Source organism: Cydia splendana, chromosome 5 (assembly GCF_910591565.1).
Source record: "Cydia splendana chromosome 5, ilCydSple1.2, whole genome shotgun sequence".
Lineage (NCBI taxonomy): Eukaryota > Metazoa > Arthropoda > Insecta > Lepidoptera > Tortricidae > Cydia > Cydia splendana.
This window is the reverse complement of record NC_085964.1, coordinates 10486179-10512584: the sequence shown is the minus strand read 5'-3', so window position 1 is coordinate 10512584 and position 26406 is coordinate 10486179. Positions and strand designations below refer to the sequence as shown.

General features: G+C 39.7%; 2 protein-coding genes across 3 annotated transcripts in view; both read left to right on the top strand.

The window, feature by feature from the left end:
- LOC134790660 (MPN domain-containing protein CG4751) overlaps positions 1 to 4978 on the top strand; it is a 211404-nt gene extending 206426 nt beyond the window's left edge. For both annotated transcript variants that reach the window (XM_063761537.1, XM_063761536.1), the window contains exons 4-7: positions 272 to 365; positions 1077 to 1246; positions 1717 to 1965; positions 2759 to 4978. In XM_063761537.1, the coding sequence (XP_063617607.1) occupies positions 272 to 365; positions 1077 to 1246; positions 1717 to 1965; positions 2759 to 4380 (2135 nt within the window). In that variant the 3' untranslated portion in view covers positions 4381 to 4978. The remainder of the gene's footprint in view (positions 1 to 271; positions 366 to 1076; positions 1247 to 1716; positions 1966 to 2758) is intronic.
- Positions 4979 to 5214: 236 nt separating this feature from the next.
- Positions 5215 to 25803, top strand: LOC134790711 (chitin synthase chs-2-like). Its single transcript, XM_063761617.1, has 23 exons — positions 5215 to 5562; positions 5924 to 6018; positions 7747 to 7991; positions 8469 to 8635; positions 9848 to 10178; positions 10551 to 10753; positions 11676 to 11991; positions 12177 to 12397; positions 12560 to 12639; positions 12904 to 13055; positions 13708 to 14181; positions 14632 to 14832; positions 15371 to 15597; positions 16490 to 16657; positions 17099 to 17404; positions 18082 to 18311; positions 19428 to 19548; positions 20308 to 20460; positions 21078 to 21254; positions 22192 to 22359; positions 23176 to 23413; positions 23990 to 24135; positions 25662 to 25803. Exons 2-23 carry the CDS (start codon positions 5927 to 5929, stop codon positions 25800 to 25802), a joined length of 4557 nt encoding a protein of 1518 aa, XP_063617687.1. The 5' UTR covers positions 5215 to 5562; positions 5924 to 5926; the 3' UTR covers position 25803.
- The last annotated feature ends 603 nt before the right edge of the window (positions 25804 to 26406 follow it).

Below are 26406 nucleotides of genomic sequence, written 5' to 3'. Positions count from 1 at the left end.
CCCTTCCTTCCTCTAGTCTAGGGGACTTCAAAAACTGAACTATATGTAACATGTATCCGTCCTTGAGGCCTAACCTTTCTTTATGGCAAATTGTATCAAAGTTGGATCTGTACTAAGTATATGGCATTTTATCTATTTGATTTAATTATATCTGAAGATATATAAGATGGAAGCCACATTTATTTGGGCGTTGACTCTGAAAACATGATGTTTGTGTGTGTTATTTCTATTTGTAGTAGAACAAATGTTCAATATTGAACTCTATTTGCAGAGGAAACTGAAATGGAGGTGGAAAATCCTCCAGAACCACCACCACAAAGGGTTGTGATGAAACACAACACAGTACCTAATAGGATGATGCAGCAGTAAGTTATCGCCTATGTAAAGTTTTTAGGGTTCCGTACCCAAAGGGTAAAACGGGACCCTATTACTAAGACTCAGCTGTCCGTCCGTCTGTCCGTCCGTCCGTCCGTCCGTCTGTCACCAGGCTGTATATCACAAACCGTGACAGTTGAAATTTTCACAGATGATGTATTTCTGTTGCCACTATAACAACAAATACTAAAAACAGAATAAAATAAAGATTTAAGTGGGGCTCCCATACAACAAACGTGATTTTTGACCGAAGTTAAGCAACGTCGGGCGTGGTCAGTACTTGGATGGGTGACCGTTTTTTTTTTGCCGTTTTTTGCATTATGGTACGGAAGCCTTCGTGCGCGAGTCCGACTCGCACTTGCCCGGTTTGTTTTTTAATCTATATATATATATTTTTACCCACTGTAAAACCTTTTCATATTTACTATGTCATTGGCATTACACTGATTTAAAAAGTAGAATTATTATGACACTTAACTGTAAAAATGTTTTCATCACACTTGCTCGAAAAATACCTTATTTTATACAGGTGAGGTGTACTGAAGGACAAAGATTTACAAGATACATAAATGCATTTAGGTAAATTAAAAGATAGAACAATGCTTTCCTAAAGTTTCTTGAAGTCAACAGTAGTACTTGTTACCCATTGCAACATTATACAGGTACCATACATCCAAATAAAAAAAAATGTTTGTTTCCAGTGATGCAAATATGCTCATAGAGGCAGTCTCATTCTCATCTGTGGGGAAAGTGCAGCCATTTTTAGTATCAGTAAGTTCTAACGCTTGTCTTATACTTGATATACATTGTCACTTGAAGAAACAAGAAGTTTATGGATACCTCGCTGGAACTTGGGACCTTAACAATCATAGTAAGTAAAAAATAATGTATCTATTTTTTAAAATATCACTTTAAAACTTAGATTACACAAATTCAAAATATTGTTTAATATTGAGCATGCTACTAGTGACTTGTTTTATACAAATAAAAATCGTGTTATTTAAATAAATTAACTTTTACAATTATAAATTTCTTTACAAGTGGTATAAAAAAGTATGGCTGAATTAGGGCTGAATTGAAATTTTAAACAAAAAAAAATAACTTGCATACCCTGTGGGCCTGTACAAAAAAGGTCTATATCAGATTTTTCGTGTTTTGTTAAGTATGTTTGAAATACTATTTAAATTAACCTATTTTGAGATAAAGTGTCATTCTATGGAGCTTGCTAATTATGTCAACAAAAGTCACTAGTAAATTAATCATTCAGAGACAATTTCTATATGGCGGTTTGTTTACATAGTTAGCAAGTTCCATGGAATGACACTTTACATATTCTTCCAGATGTGATGATAACTCATACATTTCCTTGCTTAATAAGCAAAAGCGACCCCAGGCCGCGAGTACTGGTAGAGCTAGAGATCCAGATGGAAATTGAGAAGCTTGGTCTCACTCTCCTTGGATGGTATCATTCACACCCGACGAATCCGGCCATGCCCAGTCTACGAGACTGCGATAATCAGTTGGAATATCAAATAAAGATGAGAGGACCGTCGGAAATTTCGTACATACCGTGCATTGGAGTCATCTGTTGTAAGTTTTGAGAAGTTTATTTGTACCTTTAGTATTTCATCAGTTCGATGAAATTTAAACCATATTCAGTTGGATCAGTTACATTTCTTTTGTTTCGTTAAATTTTCAAACAAATAAAAACTAACCCTGTTCCCTGCACTATAGGTTCAAATTTCATTGGCAAATTTTGGGTTTTGAATTTGTATGGCTGGGCCTTAGGAGGCTATTTATACTGTATGGAAAGAGTTATTTCATATATAAATATAAAAGAGTAAGCAGGTATCATATAGCTAGGTACCGAAAAAATGTACAGGTAGTTGTAATTAGTAAATACTCATAGTCTAATAAAACATGGTCTTCCATTCCCAGACAACAACATGGCCGCTATATATAGCGCTATCGCATATTATCATATAGCGCTGTCGCATGATGACGTAGGCCCGTGTCAGTTAGGTGACCTAGAAAAGACGGGAATGGACTACCAGGCGGAGTATATTATTATACCATGGTAAATACTCGTATTTCTGTAACCTATACTTTGGTTGTATTGTTTATACACCTGTATAAATACTAAACTGAACCTAACCTAACGAGTATAACGACTTATACGCGGACAACGTCGGTTGAGGCTAGTTTAGCTAGTAATATGAATACAGATGACTGCTTGATTTAAATGATTATAGTGGCTACGTAACCCTAGTTTTAGCATAGCTCTATTCGCTCTTAGCCAGGTTTTTATTTTAATTGACATTGAATAGTTAAGATTTTTGGTTAACCTTTGTGGTTTGTCTAATGACTTGTAATTTTGTTTCAGCCCCTTATAACCCAGAAAGCCCTGTCTTGGAATCTTCCTTAACCTGCTTCTGGGTGATACCACCGCCGGAACAGCGCCCCACGGAATACCCGCGGCCCCTATTGCTACAGTACAACATGATCCACGATACGCACTTGACTCCACATGCCATGGAACAGATCAAAAACAGCATTAAGTATTACTTCACATATCCCGATGAGACATCCGTTAACTTCAAGGATAACTTCAAACCAGATATTACATATCTAGACAAATTAAAGAGTACCTTGATGCCTAAATTCCCGCGTGAGCAAAGTGATGGTCTATTGTGGCACTTTATACGTGACGAACTAGGGTGCTCCTCTGAACATGATGACAAAATCGACTTAGATGCTCTATTGGCAGTACCTCAGCCTATTCCCGTATCAAAACCAAGTCAAGCCACATCTATACCGAACTTTCCCTCTGTTAGCACATTGCAGCAAATGGTCAGCAGGCCTGCCGGAGTACCCCCGATTAACGTGTCTTCAGGTCTCGGATCGGCATCTCCTCATAAATTTGAAACGCCTCCGTTGAACATTCCCCTTATGCCGACTTCATCTAAATCGTCTAAGTCAAGTACTCCATCATTACCATCAAGTTATCCAACTGGCTTGGATATGTTAACAAGTATGGCATTAGGCTTGGGGACATCTAACATGCCAATGCCTTTGGGGGCGGGCAGTTTGGAAAGTCTTGCCGCCGCAAACAGTATGCTAACAGGGCTCACGCCTGGAATGTCGTCGAGTTTAGCGGCGAGTCTGACTGGTGGGAAACTTCCAGACCCGCCCTCTTATGCGGCTTCTTTACACAACTTAACCAGCAGCATTGGCAGCTACGATAAAACATCTACCAGCACCTCGACCAGTACCACTTCCGCGACTCCCATACCCGCCAGTATCGCTTCAAATCTCATGATGAGTTCGGCAGACATAGCGAATGCCTTGTTCTCGGCTAGTAAATATTCTAGTGCTGGAATACTAGGAATACCCGATCCGATGTCCAAATCTACATTAGCCGCTAACAACATGTTCTTATCGCCATCTTTGATGAAAATGCAGGAATCCCTCATGAAGCCACTCTCGAGCAGCAGCCCTATCAGTACTAGAGTAGGTTTAGACCAGAGTCCACTCATGAAGTCTCCTCATGATTTACTTAAAGGAAACAAAGACTACTTGCCACCAGATTTTGGTAGTATTGGGAAGGGAAAATCAGACACCCCGCTGGATCCTATGAACTTGACTGAGACTGCGACGTCTTCAAAAGCAGAAACATCGAAAGCAGACAATATCGAGCAGCAGGCAACAGATTTTAGCTTGCCTTCTAGGGTGGGCGGAGAGTCATTTTTGAACCAAATGCTGGAACTGACAAAGAAAACTACAATGCCCGATTATTTAGATTACAGTCAGCCGCTGAAACTGTCAAAGTCGGAAGACTTGTCAGCGCCGGCACCGAGCCACTCGTACTCGAGTACGGGAAGCATCGTGGACACAATATCGCAAGTTGCGATGGGCAATTACTCGGGTCACGAAGAACCTATAGATTACGGCAAGGAGCAAGATTATACCACAACGCAAAGTACGGCAGGCGAAAATGGAAGTTAAGAATCTCATCTTTGCTGCTACGTATTGCTCTCATGATAAGTATTATATTTAGAAATAAGTACTTTAATATATTGTGTGACTGGTACTAAACGTGCTGGTTTTAAGGCACCGATGTAAGCTAAGATATATGCTACGTAAATCGTTGTTCGACGGTTTTTGTCGTCGTCCAAGTCGCCAGACCTGTCTGCAATACATGGCAATACGGAGGACATTAAGTTTCGATACAGAAGAAAGTGATGCAAATTCTTGGGCAACTATACTCAAGTGTGTTGCGACTTAGAGACGCATGCCGTACGTATTAATTTTACCATCGAATATTTTATCGTTTCAACGAATAATGTTGAGAATGTGTGACTGTGTGTGTATGAATTTTAATGAAATATTGAACGGTTATGATACTCGAGGTACTAAAATGTTCGAATATATGAAATGGTGTGAATTTTACTAGTTTGATGAGCAAGTCAACCCATCGAGTGATGAACTGATGAACGAAGTCTATTTGAATGTGGTATTTGCCAAATTAGTATTGTAATGAATAATGTTGCGCGCAGTATTTATTTTACACTTAAATAAATTAATATTAATCTCAATCTCGTCACTCCTTCTTTCATTATCCTATTTATTACCGGTTAATATCGTGGAAAGTAGATAGTTGACAGTTGTTGGTTTTATCAGTTCGACGGAATGCAGAGATTAAGAGGGAAGTCCCTCGTAATTATTGCATATAAAATGAAAATGTTAACATAGAATGTTAACATTTTTAACTAGGTTATTACGACCACAATATTTTCTTAGCTCTTTGCAGCTAAGCACATTAAACTTGCACCTAACTAATCGATCTAACACAGATAGCAAATATGATAATGATATGTTATTTCCTTAATTCGTAGGAACTGAAATCACGGTCGCTTTAATGATCTTAGATAGCAGCTAAGTACGTAATCAAGTCGATAATATAATGAAAGATAATTCCTGATAGGTATTTTATACCTCATTTGGCTTCCAACCCTCGACTTAGTCTTACTGGCCGGTCTGCCTTAATGCATTGACTGATAATAATTAAAATCTATTGTTTAGTTCACAAAGTGTTCGAGTGATTTTACTGTGATGTTTAATTGTAATTTTATACACAATTCTTGTGGCAGTTATCCAAATTAAGTTTGAAAAGGGAATTCCAATAAGGTGAGTTTGACTACAATTAATTATTATTTATCAAACCCTAATTATTGATATGGAAATAAATAAATAAATTTGCGCTTTTGTTGTAAAACCTACAGAGACCAGGACTACGCTTAAATATATACCTACTTTTCAGCCAGTTCTCAGTTCTTATCTTTATTGTCCTTGTTCAGGACTAAACAGGACCAAATTCTGCAAAAAATAATCAATGCGTTTCTTGGTAAAGTAGGTAATGATAATAGTGACCACAGCAGTGTTTAGCCGCTATTTGTATTCATACTGGTACAAGAGGCGGCATCGTTAGTGCGTGGAATAAATAATTGTTTACTAGTTTGTTTTGTAATGAAAATGGCCGCTGTTTCAGGCGATGGCGATGTCCTCCGGCCTGAAAGGACGGAGAGACAGCGACGAGGATTCTGACGAGTACACGCCGCTATTCGACGACTCCGAGGAATTTGAGTATGTTTTTTTATTCTTTGTTTTAATCGAAGGCTTAGGTATATTGATTTTCTCTCTCTTCCAATTTCCGCCATTTTTAATTCAAATAACGAAAGAAACAAAACGACAGAAAAATTAATTATATCTAACTACCAAATACTCACAAAATTTCACGAGAATCTGTTGAGAAATGTAACCTGCAGAGGAGAACATCCTGACATACGAAAGGATTTTTGCTCAAGCAGAAACAGACACCTTCGCTAACGCTCAGCATCGCTCAGTCAGCTAGGAATTACAGGATATCTTCTGCTTGTATCAAAGTACCTATGTTTTGTGTACGATTTTTTTACTGGTATTTTCGATGCAGATTAGGATCTAAAAACAGTAGTTTATCTTACGTACAACACCTACATACAAGATGATTAGAATCAAAATACTTATTGGATGATTTCAACGTCCGTTGATGATAAATGATAAGACAACGTAACGCTATATTTGGGTAATACAGGCATATTAATGAAAAAGCAATGGATCTAAATTGCAACGTCAAACAGTACATAGTACCTACAAATATTTTTTTATTCGTGCATATTTTCTGAATCTATTATTTGTTTTTAAACCCGACAATAAGTATACCGAAGTTGGACCAACGATGGGGAATTGTTAAAAGCACTATTGTATTACTATCTCCCGGCGCTTTGCCAACCGTTGGCTACCGTTGGGCAACCAAACATAGGTACCTACACTATATAGGGCTCTTGGTACCTTAACATTGCCACCTACAGATCGATACATACAGCATGCGTTTTCATGAAACCCTAAACTTTCAAGTAAATCATTCTATAACGTATTAAACTCGTTATGGTTTGTTTTTGTTAATACATACATATTATCTTCCTATTTCGAGTATGGTTAAAGATGTAACCTAATCCACACGCGTCATAAAAACCAATCGATTGACACCAAAATACCAACCCACAGTCATACTTACACACACCTAGAAACCTAGCTTTATTGTGACAATGCACATTCACAAAGAAATTCGTTGTTTATCATTGGGTACCTAATCCGTAATTCTCTCTCGGATTATCTTAATCCTTTTGGAGAATATTTACCAAACAATAGGTCATTGTTTGGTATGATAAGAATTAGTCATATACCGAAAAAAATATTTATTCATTTTACTAAAAATAGGTATCAGCTAGAACCTAGGGCGAGAGCTAGGACTTAAGACGTGAAATGCGAATGTATGAGAATTGAAAGGGGAAAATTCAATAGGCTGGTGGTGGGTAACGGCACCAGTTTTCAGCCTGGCAACATCGGGTTTCTTAAAGCCTACCAACACCTCTGTAAGGATCAGAAGTCAAACTGTTTTATAATGCAATACGTTCTAGAGATCCTGTCCGCATGAAAATCGCTTAGTCCCTGCAAATATATGCGAATATATAAACGCGAAAGTAACTGTATGTCTTATACCTCTTCACGCTTAAAGCGCTGAACTGATTTATATGAAATTTGAAAGGACATAGTAGAATAGTTTTTATCAAACACTGGTCTATAATAGTTTGTTGCTGGTCTCATATTGGGATACCCTCCTCCAATTGAGCGGGGATTTAAATCTTCTCGAGGCAGATGTGTAGGGTTGGAGCCGGTGTAGCTTTATTTGACGTTCATAAGTGCATTGTAATATGCCTACTTGAATAAACTATTTTTTATCTTATCTTTAATGCAAAATATTTGAACCAACAGCCCGCGAACCGCACAAGAAGCGAAAGGATGGGACCTGTTCCTCGAAATCCCCGTAAAGAAGGAGAGTGGCTCCATGGCCACAACAGAATGGATAGACTTCAGCGTCAAGGTCCTGAAAGTGTTGGCGTACATCGTCGTGTTTACTGTGGTCCTCGGAACGGCGGTTATCGCGAAAGGCACGTTGCTTTTCATCACGTCGCAGTTAAAAAAAGATCGTCGGATAACGCATTGTAATAAAGCGTTGGGTAAGTTTTTATTATTTAATTTTAATGGTGGAGTCAACAATTCGAGAGGACGCACAGGACCGCGAGAAAAGTGGCGCTGTCTTGTGTCGGAGGCCAAGTCTCATTTTGGGTCGCTGAGCTAACAGAGTAAGGAATTTTAGTATGAGCTAAAATCGTTAACTGAACTGGAACTTCAGTGATATTCAGAAAGGGAGAGAGTGGAAATATTTATGAGAAGGAGAAGAACTATGAAAATATACGTTTTTAATTTAACTGATATAGATTATTATTATTCTAAAGGGACGCATTTATGCGTTAATGGAGGAAGCTGTGTTGCTATGTCGTCCTATGGCATAGCTGAGTTGAGTCTCTTTTCGATTGGCATACGTTGGCTCAATATGTGTACGAGCCATTAGGTTTGTACCATAACAAAAGCGACTTTAATGTCAAGGCGTTAGAGCATGTTATGAACTAACTAATCATAGGTTTTTCTTCCAGCTTTGGATCAGCAGTTCATAACAGTGTTGCCCTTAGAAGAACGAATATCATGGCTGTGGGCTATTTTTATCGTATTTGCCGCCCCCGAAGTTGGAACCTTCCTAAGATCAATTAGGATGTGTTTCTTCAAAACTGCCTCTAAACCGACTAAAATGCTGTTTTTTGTGGTAAGATGACAAATTCATTTTATTAAGTTAGGTACACATATAGTTAGGCCGCTTGAATTAACACTGATCGGATATTAAGGTGTAGCACGGCGGGATATCGAGTAGAAATATTTATTTTACCTGTAAACTGTTTTTGTTTATTTGATGTAATAAAATCAGAAACATATTCAACAACTATCCATATTAGCATAATGTTTGAGGTCGTGTTGCACCGGGAAATCCAATCACTGATAAGAGGTTGTGCACAAATCACGCGAGGTGTTTTCGGCTACTTTTTGACCCCCCTCCCCCTTGGTGATATTTGGTGAGGTTTCTGGCTACCCCCCTCCCCCCACACAACCACACGTGTATTTTATTGAATTTTTTTCATTCGACCTAATTTTAAGATAAATAGTATTGTATATAGAAAAATCTTGTTTATTTTTCAATTTTCGTTAAATAGACTCGCTATTTTGAAGGACAGAGTGAAGATTTAAGGCTTCGTCACACAGGCGCGTTTTCCGGGCGGAGCGTGAGCGGGGCGCGCCGCTTTTACATATAAAACGCTCACGCCGCGCTCACGCCCCGCCCTGAAAACGCACCTGTGTGACGGAACCTTTATGTTTAACGAAACCGAGAAAAAGTATCTACTCATGTGGTAGGTTTTTTTTCTTAGTTCACTGTAGAAAAATACAGGTGAGGTTTCCTTATACCCCCCTCCCCCAACGTGATCTATCGTGATTTTTTGATGACCCCCCCTCCCCCTATCGAACCTCGCGTGATTTGTGCACAAGCCCTATTCAACATAGACAGTGATTTTTCTGTTTACCTGCAGATTACCTTCATTTTATCTTGTATATCGATGCGAAAATTTAAACGGTTTAGTATGATAGAAGAGAATAGAGTGTATAGAGGCGGATTGTCAAAGTAAATTATGTAGTCACTGTAAATTTACTGCCATCTTATGACAGAAGATAAAACTGTTAGAACGCAATTTGACTTTGTCCTTATTCTTTCACTGATATGTGTTAACTTATTAAATATTAATATTAACGCCATCTACTCGACTGTAGGCCAAAGGAATGGTGCAATCTTTTCGAGCGATGGTGCCATAATCTTCAGCCTCCTCTCGCGTAAATGTACTGTAGCTACATAATTTACCATGACAGTAACTCTCTATTTCTAATTCTCTTTGGTATGATAGATATTAATTGATAGTTTTGTTGTCACCAGGCCTTTTTCGTGGAAACGCTCCACACGTTAGGAGTAGCTCTCTTTCTTCTTCTAATTCTACCAGAGCTAGATGTAGTGAAGGGCGCCATGCTCATGAACGCCTTATGCTTCGTGCCTGGACTTCTAAACGCCATTACCAGAGATCGTACCGACCCTCGGTACCCTGTGAAGATAGCTCTGGACGTGTTGGCTGTGTCGGCACAAGTCACGTCCTTCGTCGTGTGGCCTCTCTTAGATGGGACGAAGGTCTTGGGGTTGATTCCAGTAGCCGCTATTTTTATATCTCTTGGATGGTGGGAAAATTATATTAATGCCGACCCGAAAACTTCTTGTAAGTTAAAAATCATAATATTATTTAAATAAAAATAATAATATTTGTACCGGTAAATTTACAACGATATTTTGTTGGATTACCTACATGTTCAAGTTAAAAGGTACTATTAAAATTATTACATAGACTTATTACGTATATGTCGTGAATTAACTGGAGTATTTTTACGCAATCAACCCCGATTCGTATTCTAATTAGTCTAGTTATTGTCATTAAAGTTAGTTGTAGACAGTCTACCTATTATAAAATTTGAATGTATGCAAAAATATGTGTCGAAGTTCTCGGAATTAAACAAAGACAATTCCTTTACTGTGAATCTTTACAAGGAAAATGTATCTAGGTCCTATTAATCAGATGGATTATGTTTTACAGCGCCATTGGTTCTTTATCTAAATAGCTTGCGCGAGGGCATCAAGAAATCGCGTTATCACATGCACAGGGTTCTTTCCTTGGTGAAGATCGCCGTGTTCATGTTCTGTATCATGATATACTTGCACGTTAATGACGACGATCCTGTGGCGTTCTTTACGTCCGTAGGCGATGCTTTTGGAGAAAGATTTTATACTGTGTACGAGGTAAGTTAATAAATACCTGGAGGCTTAGCCAAGTTGAAAATCATACATCGCCAAACCAAAAGAAAAAAACCGGACAAGTGCGAGTCGGACTCGCCCACCGAGGGTTCCGTACTTTTTAGTATTTGTTGTTATAGCGGCAACAGAAATACATCATCTGTGAAAATTTCAACTGTCTAGCTATCACGGTTCGTGAGATACAGCCTGGTGACAGACAAACGGACAGATAGACGGACAGTGGAGTCTTAGTAATAGGGTCCCATTTTTACCCTTTGGGTACGGAACCCTAAAAAGTATCGGGGAGACAGATGCTACGAAAAGTCACATGACTATTTCCATACATTATTTTAAGTTTAGATTGGAGTTTTCTATCAACGATTACGATTTGGGCTAGGCCCCGCTGCGGCGCATTCTATTCACGAAAATGAGCTAGGTAGGTAGGCAAACTTGTTTAATATTACAGCCTGGCAAAAAAGAGTAGAAATTAAAAAGTGGCAACACTGTAGTGTCGTTCCGTTCTTTTATATATATTGATTTGAAAGAGACAACACTACAGTGTTACCACTTTTTAATTTCTACTCTTTATTGCCAGGCTATAGGTAAGCATAACATGTTTTTATTTATATACTTACATGATTATTTGTAATTTGTGTTTATAACAGCGCAGTGAGTTCCATCAGCTGTAGGCGCCGAAGACATTTTGGGCGAATTTCCTAAATTTAGTTATCCGGTTATATGTATAACTTTTCGTTTGCCGAGTCTGAGTCGTTCCTCCTGAGCTATGTCCTATGTTTTTGTTTGACTCATAGCAGAGCACAGGCAGCATAAAATAGATACTGACGACCATTAGATACTGACTGTACGAGCATATATGTGTAGAGTATACGTACATAGTTTATTTAGGAATATCACTGAAAATTTTCAGGTCCAAGAGGTAATACGAGACGCCGTACTAGGCATACTGGACTACGTAGTAACCGACGGCAGTATAGACCTGCCAGTACATTGGCCAGCCGCATTATGGGTCGCTTTCATACAAGTAGCAAGTGCATACGTCTGCTTCGGCAGCGCTAAGTTCGCTTGCAAGATTCTCATACAAAACTTCAGTTTCACATTCGCTCTGAGTCTGGTCGGCCCGCTGACTATAAATCTGTTGATTGTGTTTTGCGGACTTAGGAATGCCAATCCTTGTGCGTTCCATAACACGATACCGGACTATCTGTTCTTCGAAATACCTCCAGGTTAGTAGGCTTCTCTGCACTAATAAATTAACTTTTACGTAGGTGATAACCATTAATCAGTCTTGCAAATATTTTATTAGGTACTATTCTGCTACCTACATCAATATAATTTGTATTCACCACGTATGTAGTAAATTTCAGGACTCAAAGCCAGCTTATAAAATATAAAAAAAAATCCTTTACAGTATATTTCCTAAGAGATTACGTGGGCCGCGAAATGGCCTGGGTGTGGCTGCTATGGCTCATGTCTCAAGCATGGATCACACAGCACGCGTGGCTACCGCGCTGCGAGAGGCTCGCCGCCACGGACAAACTGTTCGCCAAGCCTTGGTACAGTGGACCACTTATAGACCAATGTCTACTGCTGAATAGGACGAAAGATTCCGACGTTGATGTTGACTACGAGGTACGTATGAAAGGTTTCTTTTTTAGACAGAAGGTCGTAAAATGTCTTGGCTGTGGCTACTTGAGAGATATTTTATTGTAGCTCGGGCGAATTTTCGCAACAATACAATAGCTCTAATGTCTTTTCCTAAATATGAGAGCTAATGACGCTACGATGTTTCAGGAACTAAAAGACGAAGATGAATCAATGGCAAGCTCCGATCGAGACGCGTACGATGCCCATCCATCTGATAATATAACCAGGTACAACCTATCTCTAGTCTCTGTACTCGAGTTAGAGAATTTACAAATAAGGATAAATTGGGCATCAGCTTCTCGGAAATCTCTGCAAAATAATATCATAAAAACATAAAGAAATTTTCCATTTTGGAAATGGAAAGTATGAGTTTGAGCTCATACTAAAATAAATTTTCCATTACGAAAATTTTGCAAGTTTGATATCTTTTATCACATCGCTTCACTGATTATGTTTATAAACATGATTGCATTGTTTCATACCTTTTACAGAATATACATTTGCGCGACTATGTGGCACGAAACTAAAGATGAAATGATTGAGTTCTTGAAGTCCATCTGCCGCTTAGATGCGCACCAGTGTGGAAAACGTATAGAAAGGAAATATTTCAATATTATTTCACCAGATTATTATGAGCTTGAGGGTAAGTATTGGGAACATTAACTCTCAAGGCCTGTGCATACCGAATGCATGTGCGTCTATTGGTGTGCACCTGTACGTGTGCGTAAACTTAATATATTTATTACACGGATCCTTATGGGAGACGGCACACTGCTTGCGTGACGTGTGCGTGCACGGCTCCAATTAGCGCACGTGCACGTTTACGCACACGCAACCGGTGTGCTCTGGCCTTTAGACGTGCGACTGCGAAGTTGAAAAAGAATTCGCGCTGGCATGGGGGTATTCATTTTGAGTTATAATTTAAAGTAGATATGGCACTAGATGCCAGATGGAATAAGAATTTGGGGTCCTTTTGGAAAGTAAAAAATTAAACTAAAATCTTTCTACTATGATCTTCTACTTACTCGTATTATGGGTAATCAAATATACTTGTTACTGTCTGTCCTTCGGGGCCCCCTGAGGATGGGGGGCCTGGGCACGGGCCCCGTGTGCCCTTATGGTAAATACGGTACTGACTAGAGGTATTTATTGGGCACGGTGACAGTTGTCATCTCAATACATATTTTGCATATTTTACGGTTATAAATTGTATGGATATGACAGCCGTCACCGTACCCAAGCTATGTAAAAAATATCACACAATTAAGTCTATAACTTTCGCATATTCATTACAGCGCATATTTTCATGGACGATGCCTTTGAAGTATCAGATCACAGCAACGAAGAATCCCAGGTGAACCGTTTCGTAAAATGCTTAATAGATACCATGGACGAGGCAGCCTCAGAGGTTCATGCAGCCAATATAAGACTCAGAGCACCCAAAAAGTACCCCACCCCTTACGGGGGCAGATTTGTATGGATACTACCCGGGAAAAACAAGTTGATTTGCCATCTGAAGGATAAAGCCAAGATAAGACACAGAAAGCGGTGGTCTCAAGTGATGTACATGTACTATTTCCTTGGCCACCGCTTGATGGACCTACAAATTTCAGTGGAGCGTAAAGAAAAAATCGCTGAAAACACCTACCTTTTGGCTCTTGACGGTGATATTGATTTCCAACCTTCTGCAGTGACTTTGCTCATAGATTTGATGAAGAAGAATAAGAATTTGGGAGCGGCTTGCGGACGCATTCATCCAGTTGGATCAGGTTTGTGAATACTGCAGTGCTATTAAAGATTTACATCAAATGGCGGGAGTAGGAAAGTAACGGTATTGCTATTAAAATAAGGAATGTAATTAGTGCATATAAGGTTAAAATTTCTGTGATTTGTGGAGCGCCTAATTGCGAAAGCCAAATATTACTTTGTCATATGTCGGATGTCCAGCGAGCCTATGACAAGTATATATGAGTACTATAGTTCTCAACATTTTTTGGCGCTCCGATCTATGACTGCCAGATACATATTTATTGTAAAGAGGTTTTTAACGTTTATTAAACGGAATAGGCAATAATTAGAATTAGTGTCTTACAAGCTGGCGTCCAGTCTTCGTTCGTTATCCAGAAGGGTAAATTTTTCTTTCCAGTAAAGTTCTTCGACAGGAAATAGGTATAATCCAAGGATATTTATTAACAAGTATTTTTGTATTATTCTTATAGGTTTCATGGCGTGGTATCAGATGTTCGAGTACGCCGTCGGCCATTGGCTGCAGAAGGCGACGGAACACATGATCGGATGCGTACTCTGTAGCCCCGGCTGCTTCTCACTGTTCAGAGGCAAGGCTCTCATGGACGACAACGTTATGAAGAAATACACGCTCACGTCGCACGAGGCGAGGCATTATGTGCAATATGATCAAGGTTCGCTATTTTTTTATTTCGTTTTCTAGGGTTCTTTAAGGCCTGTGGACACCGGGTGATTTTTTTTGAAGTGAAAACTTCTTTAATGGCGCTGTGCACTTTTTGTGATGGGGATAAAATGTTAAACTCGCGAGAGCGTAAGACGTAAGACGCTTCGTAAGACGGACACGTGACCTGATCGAAAAACTGTTACAATGTCATTGAGTTTTCACTTCTGCCGGCACTCCCGGAGTGCAACCCGTTTTTTTATTCTACTGTTACTGATAAAATTGGTTTACCGGAGTATATATCAGTTACTTTGGATTATCTACGAATCCTTGTTGCTGACTATCACGCAGAAAAATACAGACTTGATTCACGGTACCCATGCTAAACGGCACGCATTAATTAGGGTGGTATTCGATCATTCCAATATATTGGTCCAATGTCATTGCGTCTCACTCTCTCATAAATCAAAATGTGAGCCAAAATACACATTGGACAAAGAAATTGGACAGATAGAATACCACCCTTAAACACTTCATTTTCCAAATTCCAGGCGAAGACCGGTGGCTTTGCACACTACTCCTGCAACGCGGGTACCGCGTCGAGTATTCGGCCGCGTCCGATGCGTACACGCACTGTCCCGAGTCGTTCGGCGAGTTTTACAACCAGCGCAGACGCTGGGTGCCCTCTACTATGGCCAACATACTCGATCTGCTGGGCGATGCCAAGCAAACCGTCAAATCTAACGATAACATTTCGACACTCTATATCAGTTATCAGGTAAATTTATACTGATCGTCTCATTCACAAAATGCAAGTACAGATGTAGTGCGTAATTGTTTTCCATCTTATTTTCTCTGAAACGTTCGTATTTGTCATGCTACTTCAGTCAACCTCACTACTTTTAGTATCGAGACTGACTGAAAAGCAAGACACGTTCGTACGTTTCTGTGAAAATACGATGGAAAATAATTATGCAGTACATTTGTAAAATGAATGCCTTAGGCCACTTTTAAACGTCCGTGTTACGCGTCTACGTCCAGTTTTGTATGTGGCTACCGACAGCTACACCCAAGAAAACAAGACATCGTCGCCTAACATAGACAATTATGTGGTGAAAACAACGGACGGTTAAAAGAGGCCTTTGGCTCCATAACTAATGGCGTTTTTGACCGTTGAGTTTTAAGTTATTTTTACTCGGAAGCTCGGAACCATCGACAAAAGAATAGGTACTATGATTAGTGATTACTATGAAGAACTAAGAAGCTAACCAACCCCCTTATTCATAAAACTTTACGGGCCTGATTTAGTTAAATTATGTTTTATCCCTTTCTTACAAATACACAAGTCAAAATGACAGATAAAGACAAACGTTTATTAGCTAATTGAGGTTTGTAGTACGTTTATGAATAAGCAGGTAAGAATATAGAGCTTGAAAACATAGATAGCGCATAATGTAAGGGGCCCTAAAGCGTCATCTAGGTACTTTATCTGTCAAATTCGTGGCTACAATATTTTCTCTACAATACGCATCTTATCTTTTATCCTGGCTTAGAGCAAATGTTCCGGAATACCATTCACTATAAAAATCGTAGAAAATCTGTTACAAAATAGTGTCATCCCCATAAAAGAAAGTGTGTATAGTGTGCCTCATTTATTTGTGTGTTTTCAGATGTTGTTGATGGTGGGTACGATCCTGGGCCCCGGGACTATCTTCCTCATGATGATCGGTGCCATGAACGCCATCACAGGGATCAGCAATATCAACGCGCTCATATTGAACTTGATACCCGTCGTTTTGTTCATCACCGTCTGCATGACTTGCAAATCTGAAACACAGGTAATATTATTAAAAGAAAAAAAACTTTTATCGATTTTTGAAAATATAATCTAAAACCTATTATAGCATTCTCAAAATGTTTAATTACTTGTAAAAGCCTGTCAAAAGCGTCCGTCGTTTTCACTGGAAAATCGTACGGTGTCTTGTTACAAGCTTTTTATTAACTTGCAATGTACCTAACTTATGTATGTATGTATGTGTGTAAGGGTCAAATCTTGCAAGTTAAATTTGACCCACTTCCCGGTCTCCAAAGAAGCTGAAAATTTGCTTACATATGTAAGTCGGGTGACAATGCAATATTATCGTACCATCGAGATCTGATGATGGAGACAGGAGTTGGCTATAAGAACTCTGTGACTAAACAACTAGTTGTGTTTGGGTTTGTTAGAAAAAGCTTGTATCAAAATTGAATTTTTTGTCAGAAATCTTATTTGCTTACAGCTAATGCTCGCATCGGCCATAACCTGTGTATACGCCATGTTAATGATGATGGTGATAGTCGGCATAGCTCTCCAAATAGTCGAGGACGGTTGGCTGGCTCCTTCCAGCATCTTCACTATAATAACCTTCGGCATTTTCTTCATAACGGCCGCGCTGCACCCGCAGGAGATCATATGTTTGTTGTATCTGATTGTGTATTACATCACAATCCCTAGCATGTACATGCTGCTGATTATATACTCGTTGTGCAATTTGAACAACGTCTCGTGGGGTACGCGTGAAGTGGCGCAGAAGAAAACTTTAAAGGTGAGTCCGTTTATGAAGTTTAATGGTTCTCTAATTCATTATAAGATGATTTAAGTATCTTAAATCAAAGTCAATTATTAAACAAATACAAACTTTTCCTGTACCTATTTAATTTAACACATTCAATACCACTAAGTGCTACGGGTTACGCTCGTAGCGCGTAGCCACGGTTTCGTCGTATGTAGCGCGTAGTCGCTACGAACAGTGTACCCGACAGTCGGGTTCTTGGTGTTGAATGTGTTAACCAAATAATAAATAAAAACTGTGTCTGTAGTTTCTATCTTTCCAATCATCGAAATATTTGTCATCAGGTAGGCTGCAGACTGGACGCACGCGACCGGCGGGGTGATGTGCGGCAAATCAAGGCCGTTCACACATTTGGTCGAGCGCAATGTATGAATGGCCTTGATTTGTCGCTCGCCGCCCCGCCGGTCGCGTGCGTCCAGTCCGCGGCCTTATGGTGTCCTTTATTGAACACCGCTATTGGCATAAAATCATAAAAAATTGTCCTTATTGATAACTAATCAAGTGCAGCCACAGTTTTAAAACGTCACAAAATTGTATAGTATTAAGATCGCGTTAGATATTTTTAACGGCTTTATTAAAGAATAACATTAAAATGTTAAATGGAATTGACATCAAATATGTATTTAAAAGACTACATTCATTTTTAAAAGGAAATCGAGCAAGAGAAAAAAGACGCCGAAGAAGCTCAAAAGAAAATGGACACTCAAAGTGTAAAAAAATTGTTTGGCAACTCGGAGGACGACAGCGGCTCCATGGAGTTGAGCGTCGCGGGGCTGTTCAAGTGCATGTGCTGCACTAACCCTAAGGACCATAAGGAAGATTTGCATTTGCTCAAAATCTCTCATGAGCTGGAGAAGATTGGGAAGAAATTGGACACGCTGTAAGTACATTATAGCCCATTCGCGTTAGTAAAATATATCTATAGTCCTCCATTTTAGGACTGGCTTTACTCTATTATATTCTGTACTACCAAAGACATATGTAACTTCGTATAAGATGAATAAAGTCTTAAGGAAAAAACGTGCCTCGGAAATCAAGAAAAGTCATTCTCGGATAGATGGCGCACACACCTTTGGCCTATGTTCGGCTAGATGGCGTCACGACACCGTTTCATATTTAACAATTTTAACACATAGATATCAGTGAACGAACATGGATCTAAATGATATAAAAATAATAAGATCATTTATCCATATATATACATTTTTTGATAATTTTATACGTTTTCATTTTGAGTTTTAGTCGTGTGTCGATAGATGGCAGTAAATTTACTGTGACTACAAAATTTACTATGACAGGACCCCTCTATACTATCTATTCTCTTTGGTACTACGTTTAGCTAAGGGTGGTATTCCACCTATCAATTTCTTTGTCCAATGTGTATTGCATCTCACATTTTGATTGATGAGAGAGTGAAATGCAATGACAATGGACAAACAAATTGGACAGGTGGAATACCACCCTAACCAAACTGTTGGAGGCCAATTCAAACTTCATCTTCCTGGCGTTATCTCGGCATTTTTGCCACAGCTGGGGTCCGCTTGGCAACTAATCCCAAGAATTGGCGTAGGCACTAGTTTTTACGAAAACGACTGCCATCTGACCTTCCAACCCAGAGGGTACACTAGGCCTTATTGGGATTAGTCCGGTTTCCTCACGATGTTTTCCTTCACCGAAAAGCGACTGATAAATATCAAATGATATTTCGTACAGTTTCGAAAAACTCATTGGTACGAGCCGGGGTTTGAACCAGCGACCTTCGGATTGCAAGTCGCACGCTCTTACCGCTAGGCCACCAGCGCTATTTTTTTGAGGCCCATTAAAACTTGTAATATCAAAATGATATCTAAGGGATGTCAGTCGCGAGGGCGTCTCTTTCGCGCCATAACATGTACGGACAAATAGGAGCGAAATGCACGCGCGACTGACATCATTTTAATGTCACAATGTACGTTTGAATTAGCCTCTTGATCTGTTTTGATGTACGTTTATGTAGCGGCGCCGTCAGCGAAGCCCCTGAACCTCCGAGGCGCCGGTCCACCCTACATTTGCGGGAGACACATGGTTTATTGGAGGAATATGTGGAAGAGGACGACCTGTCTGCTGACACACCCAGGGTAACTTGATTCTCTAAGCGCCACTTGCACCATTCCACTAACCCGGGGTTAACCGGTTAAACCTGTAGTTACCATGGTTACCAGTACAATTTGACACTGGATTAACGGTTTAACGGGGTAACTCCGGATTAGTGGGATGGTGGAAGTAGCGCTAAATGTTCTTTTGTGTCATAGCATAGAGTACTAAACTCAAAGAAAACATATCGTGCCATGAAAATAGCAGTCTCAGTACAACGTGATATCATAATTCTTCAGCTTACAATTAATTTTGATTATTCTTTTATGTATTTGTTTATCATCAAAAGCAGATGCAATTTATGCTATTCGTTACTTACTGTGAGATCTAATTTATAATTGATCACCCATTTCAAGGCAATCCCATCAATTTTTAAACAATTAGTTAACAAAAATAACTTAGAATATTTAAATTATAAGAACTACAATTCGCAGTTTTATCGCTTAAAGTAGATGGCGCTGTGCAACGTCGTTCGTTGTGTGACTGTCAATGTCAAACATAACCGTTTACTCTATTACACTGCAATATGTTTGTGGTCTTTGTCTTTATTCCTTTGTCAATATCTGGCCAAGCCATGCGAGTTGATTATTCGTATCATATTTCATTATGACATTGTATAGTATATAGAGCATAATACTAACAATATTTTATAAGTTATAGTCGTAAGTACTAACAAAAATGATCTCAGTTGGTCCTGGAATAAATGGAAATTGAAAATTAATATTTATTTCCCGTTTTGACAGGAAGAGAGAGATGACCTGATCAACCCCTACTGGGTGGAGGACCCTGACGTAAAGAAGGGGGAAGTGGACTTCCTCAGTACAGCCGAGAACCAGTTCTGGAAAGACCTCATCGATACCTACTTGAGGCCTCTAGACGAAAATAAGGAAGAACAAGTTAGTAAATAACTTACTCGCAATGAAAATACCGCAAAATGAAGTTACTTTATAGTCTAAAGTTGAAACCTTTGACCGCAAAACACGTCAACTGACAATATGAACCTTTAAGAAATAAATAAAAAATCACAGGCAGCAAGCGAGATTTACTCGACTGCTTTTTCTATTTTTATAGCTTTTCTGCAAAGCTGCACCTATGTGCAATTTTTTTATGGTGCAATTTAGACCTACGTTTGTGATATTTTTCTATCAAGCTAAAGTTGTTTAATCAGTAGGCGTATTATGGATGGCTTTATCAATCTTTATCCACATGATAAAATAACTGTCACTTTTAAACACCGTGGGATAGAAAGTGACGTATACCGTTTTATCACGCTGTCACGTAGACAAGAACGACCATCATTTCCGCACAGGTTTCGAATCTATTACCTAAGTTACTAGAGAAAGGCCTCAAGATTGATATTAATATTTCTCGGCATCCGTATTATGATCTCAATAATCGCTACGATTTTACAAAAACTGCTGGCTGAACCCACTGCATCTCAAGCGCCGAATCGAATTCATGCTGAAGAAATTGTGTTTGCAAAATAGATATTCTAAAAATCCTAACATTGCAGGATCGTATTGCAAAGGATTTAAAAGACCTCCGCGACAAAATGGTGTTCTCGTTCGTGATGCTGAACGCGCTGTTCGTTGTGGTCATCTTCCTGCTGCAGCTCAACCAGGACCAGCTGCATTTCCAGTGGCCTTTCGGACAGAAAGTGGACATTTCGTATGACGACGAATCCAATATAGTAAGTCACTAGCGACCCGCCCCGGCTTTGCACGGATTTACACAAAACCCTAACAAATTATATACCTAAACCTTTCTTAAAAAACACTGTATTGATAGGAGAAAACCGCATGAAAATGCGTTCTAGTTTTTGAGTTTATCGCGAACATACAGACATACAGATTTAAATAATCTATTTTGAAACATTTGAATCTTTTTGTCATTGCCCAAACGTAATTTACTAATAATTAATGGCAAAATATCGATTGTATGGGATTATAATGTACATTGAGCTACGAATTCGCATGGAGAAATTATGAATGTATTCATTGATAAAGTCGCCATGCATTTTTGCGGCTGGTGGTATTTACCAATGAGTTTCAGTGAAGAAACCCATCGAGATTGTGACTTGATCCCTGCTATGTTTAGTTTCCCCTCTGCATTGGAAGTTATGGTTATCTCCTTTGTAAAAACCGGCGTCAGCGCCGTTTCACTTTAGATACGTTGTCAAAGGCGGATTACAAATTCCTTTTCACCTCAGCAGCTCGAACAAGGGTAGGTACTTTGCTTCTTAAAAACAGTGAGCAAAATGCGATTTTGCTCACTGAGTCATTTTGTCTCACTCAGTGAGCAAAATCGCATTTTGCTCACTGAGTGAGACAAAATTACATTCAAGTTACCTTTATAGTCAAATGTCATTTCAACATGCGGGGTCTAATACAAGTTCGATATACTGGGGTTATATTATATCTGTCCCTCTAGTTATGTTCTCACTGCTTAGGGTGAAAAATTTTGTGTACTACACGAGATCAAAGTTATTTACATCTCGTGCGCTTTTGAATCCCTTACTACGCTCAAGATTCTAAATTATAGAATCTTTCGCTTGCACGGGACTCAAAATAAGCACTCGAAGAAATATCAAACTTTGATCTCTTGTTGTACAAATAACTATTTTTTAGGTTCAAATCGAACGAGAGTATTTGATGCTGGAGCCGATCGGTTCGCTGTTCCTCGTGTTCTTCGGCTCTGTGATGTTGATCCAGTTCACCGCCATGCTTTTCCACCGAATGGGAACTCTGACGCATCTCTTATCTACGATCAAGTTGAACTGGTATTGCACTAAGTCGGTAAGTTATCCTTTTATTAATTTATTTTATTTTATTGTAGGTTGTGGTCTACAGAGACATCAAGGGAACTTTAAACCATGAATTTTACTTTTTTTATTCAAAATTAATCAATTTAATTTATCAAATACTCAAAATGAGTCCAATTCTGTTGAATACAAAGTCGCACTCTTTTGATTATTTGATTATTTCGCTAAACTTCACAGCAAATGTTAAAATTTATGGTCTTCCTTTTATTTCTGACACTATGTTATTTAGCAAAAAATAATCCTTATGATGAAGCCTTTCGATCGGTATGATAAAGCTACAGGGTAATTTTTTTTCTCGTGTAGCGGGTTCTATTCCCGGTTCAACCATGTAATTATTTAAAAATCTATGAATGCAGTTTAAATTGTTTTTTAAATTAAAATAATGTCTTCTTTCAGCAAAATATCCATCTACGATATTTAAGGTACTTTCCCTTGATGTCCCATAGTCTTGGGACGCCCTGTATAGTTGAAATCTTTTAAGCTGACCGTTTATGACTATGAACTCTCATAGTCCTAACCGGTCAGCTTAAAAAAAAAAAACTATATACGCTTGAAACTCCAGTGTGGCTACCACCAGTTTGGCACTGACATAATTTATTAACACTATTGAGAACGTAACTTACTTTCTATGCATCTCGCTTTTACCATATGCCAATATTAGTGCGAGCGAGATGTAAAGAAAGTTAATTTCGTAGACGTTAGCGTAGGTATATATCAGTTTTGACACTGTCAGTGACTTTTATCGTAAATTACAATGTAACCAACAACTTACCATACATTTCAATTACAGCCCAACGACACAACCCAGCACGCCGTATTGGAGACCCAAGCATTTGCAATAATCAAAGACTTGCTCAACAACAAGAAGATAACCGACGACCCGGTGGCAGACGACGGTATAGACGCCGCACACGTCACTAGAAGACAGACCATAAAGAATCTGGAGCGACGGCGGACGGTGAAGCCGAATGAAGTCAACCTGGAGGCCAATTTTGAGAAGAGGCTCTCTTCTGTCATACAGAATCCGAGTAAGATTTGTCCGTTTTAAAATTATGATTTTATAGTTTGAATGTAACGGTTTTGGGATAAAGAGCGTGAATGCGACACGTTAATCTGTCGTATGCCATACAAAAATCTTAAATCATGTTTAAATGACGATTGGTCGTAGCACTTTGGTATGTCATAACACTCATAACACTGGTAACATAGCTACTTCTACATTAGATGATCGTAAGAAATACTATACTTACTACCCACGAAAGGCCCACCATACAAATTATCCTTTTTTGAAGTGGAACCTTCTTGTACAGTAAATTGGGATGAATTCCGTTTGTGTGAGAAAGCAATAAAACAAAAGACCTATTACTTTATTTGCTTTATGAAAGGTTCTAATAAGATTGAAACGGAGTGCACTTTGTAACGCACATTGTTCCTTAAGGCTGATTTAGACGAACTCGCTTGCGATTTTAGTTACATTGCGGACTGTTGGTTACGTCCAATTCAACCGACGATCAATACCCGCAATGTAATGAAACTCGCATGCGAGTTCTCGCATCGTCTAAATGAGCCTTTACGAGGCTAAAAATCGATTGTCTGTGAATTAGAATCGGAGATCCTCGCCCGGCTGCCGTCGCTGGGCGGCACGGAGGCGGCGCGGCGCCTCACGCTGCGCGCGCTGCAGGCGCGCCGCGACTCCGTGCTGCAGGAGCGCCGCAAGTCGCAGGCGCAGCTCGCCAACCAGACCATCCCGGTTAGTACCACTCTATTATAATACAAGTATGTCTGTTCATCGGTATCAGGCCCCGTAGACAACATGCCAATCGCTAACGTTCCGTAGCGAACGAAACGCAACTGTCACTGTCACACTAATATGGAAGAGTGACAGAGAGACACTGTCGCCTGCGGTATTTCCGGACCGATACGACCTTCAAGAAAAGAGCGTAAAGGCCGGTCTTAAAGGCCGGCAACGCACATACAACCCTTCTGGTGTTGCGGGTGTCCATGGGCGGCGGTAATCGCTTACCATCAGGTGATCCGTCTGCTCGTTTGCCTCCTATGTCATAAAAAAGAATTACACTTTCAATGTGTTTGGGTTAGCGTTGTTCATAACCATTCCAAATTTCAAATCGATAGCTTCAGTAGTTCTCGAGATATTTAGCGATGTGACAGACGGACAGAGTTTCACCAGACACCATAAGGGTTCCTTGTGTACCTTTTTAGTACGGAACCCTAAAAACAAAGCGATTCGATGGCGAAACGCAAGCGATTGACACCTTGGCTAGACCACCTGGTGGCCTAGCCAAGGTTACAATCGCTATCGTTTCGACAACGAAAAGCTTTATGTCTCTCTATCACTCTTCCATATTAGTGCGACAGTGACAGTTGCGTTTCGATCGCTACGGAGCGTAAGCGATTGGCATCTTGGCTACGCGGCCTGAGCTCCTTGTAGGAGTACAGACCTACCATCTTTTGATGACACGAAGCAGCGCGTCGCGTCACGCTGAAGGAAATCACAGATGCAGTTTGGCAAGCAGACTCTCTCGTCGGTTGGTATCTATCAGTGTTGGCCGAACGTTAATTCCAATTGACCATTAACCACTACAAATTGAACCGTAAACGGTAACGGACGGTTACAGTTGACGGTTCAACTTGTACTGGTTAGTGGCCAAGAATTTTCAATTGCATTAACGTTTCGGCCAACACTGGTATCTATATTATAAAACCATCTAGCGCCCGAGGCCTCACGGGAGGAGATTCACGCGGTTTCTTGAAGTATAACAATACGTTACGGCAAAAGTATTTGTACACACATGCATGACACAATGTCATTCTCGAGTTCGACTACGTAACTCTAAATAGCAGCGACTTTGTACAGTCGAGTCGAGAACATGTATACATTTTTCCCCTTATTGCATTGTATTAAGGTGAATAAATGTATACATATTTATGAACTCGACTTTTCAAGCAGTTTGAGTATAAAGCTTTGATCTCCGTTTATGCGGGTGGCTTTCGTGTGTGACGCATTGTGTGAGAAGACAGTAACAATTCTATAAAATATGACGTCGCGTACAGCAGCGCGAGTCCATGACCAAGACCGGGGCCTTACCATGATGATAATGATACCTTACCTAAACTGAATTGCTAAAGGACGGCGCTATATAAATCGCATATCTCCGTCCCTTAGCAATTCAGTTTAGGTCCTAAACAGAATCGCAATAAGGACATCATGGTAAGGCCCCAGGAGAGCCGAGGCCTAAGTTCGATCGTTCTTTGCAGCTCCGCCAAGACCTGGGCCGGCCGTCGACGTCAGGCGCGTACGTGAACCAGAGCTACGAGCCGGCCTTCGACAGCGACCTCGACTCGCCGCTCCCGCCGCGACGCAGCACCGTCAGGTTCCGAGACCCTAACCCTATGTAACACTGTACTTATTACTTATACAATAGATTTGGACTGAATACCGTAAGCTTGATTGTTTTAATTATGTACCTTCGCACGCAATTCCGAGGATCCCATCGAATCCTACGCATATCCTTTGTTCCCGCATATGATATACATATGTACACACAGCTGCAAAAATACATACCCACTCTATGAATGAAATTGCAGCTGGGTGTACGTACACGGGTGCAGCGATTTCCGTGGCCATTTCTCAGTCCTTTCGAAACCTCGTAACTCGCGTGTATTTACCAAAAGTTATTCCGCGAATTTGACGGTTGAAGTAGATGGCTCTTAACAGCCCTTAGCTTAGCTATCAAATTAGGGGGCAAAATTTTTACTTAGACTTGATATCTATCTACAATCAAGCTCTTTGCCTTATTCTTATGTAGTTATTTTTTTATTTGTTGTTGTGTGTGTATAGCAGTTAGGATCTGTGATAGCATATCTATCTAGATATATATCTATCTAATCTAATACCTTTAAACGAGCAAATATTGTTAAGTGTTATTGTTGTTGTTCTATATATATCGGGGATCTAAGAAACGGCTCTAACGATTTCGATGAAATTTGCTATATGGGGGTT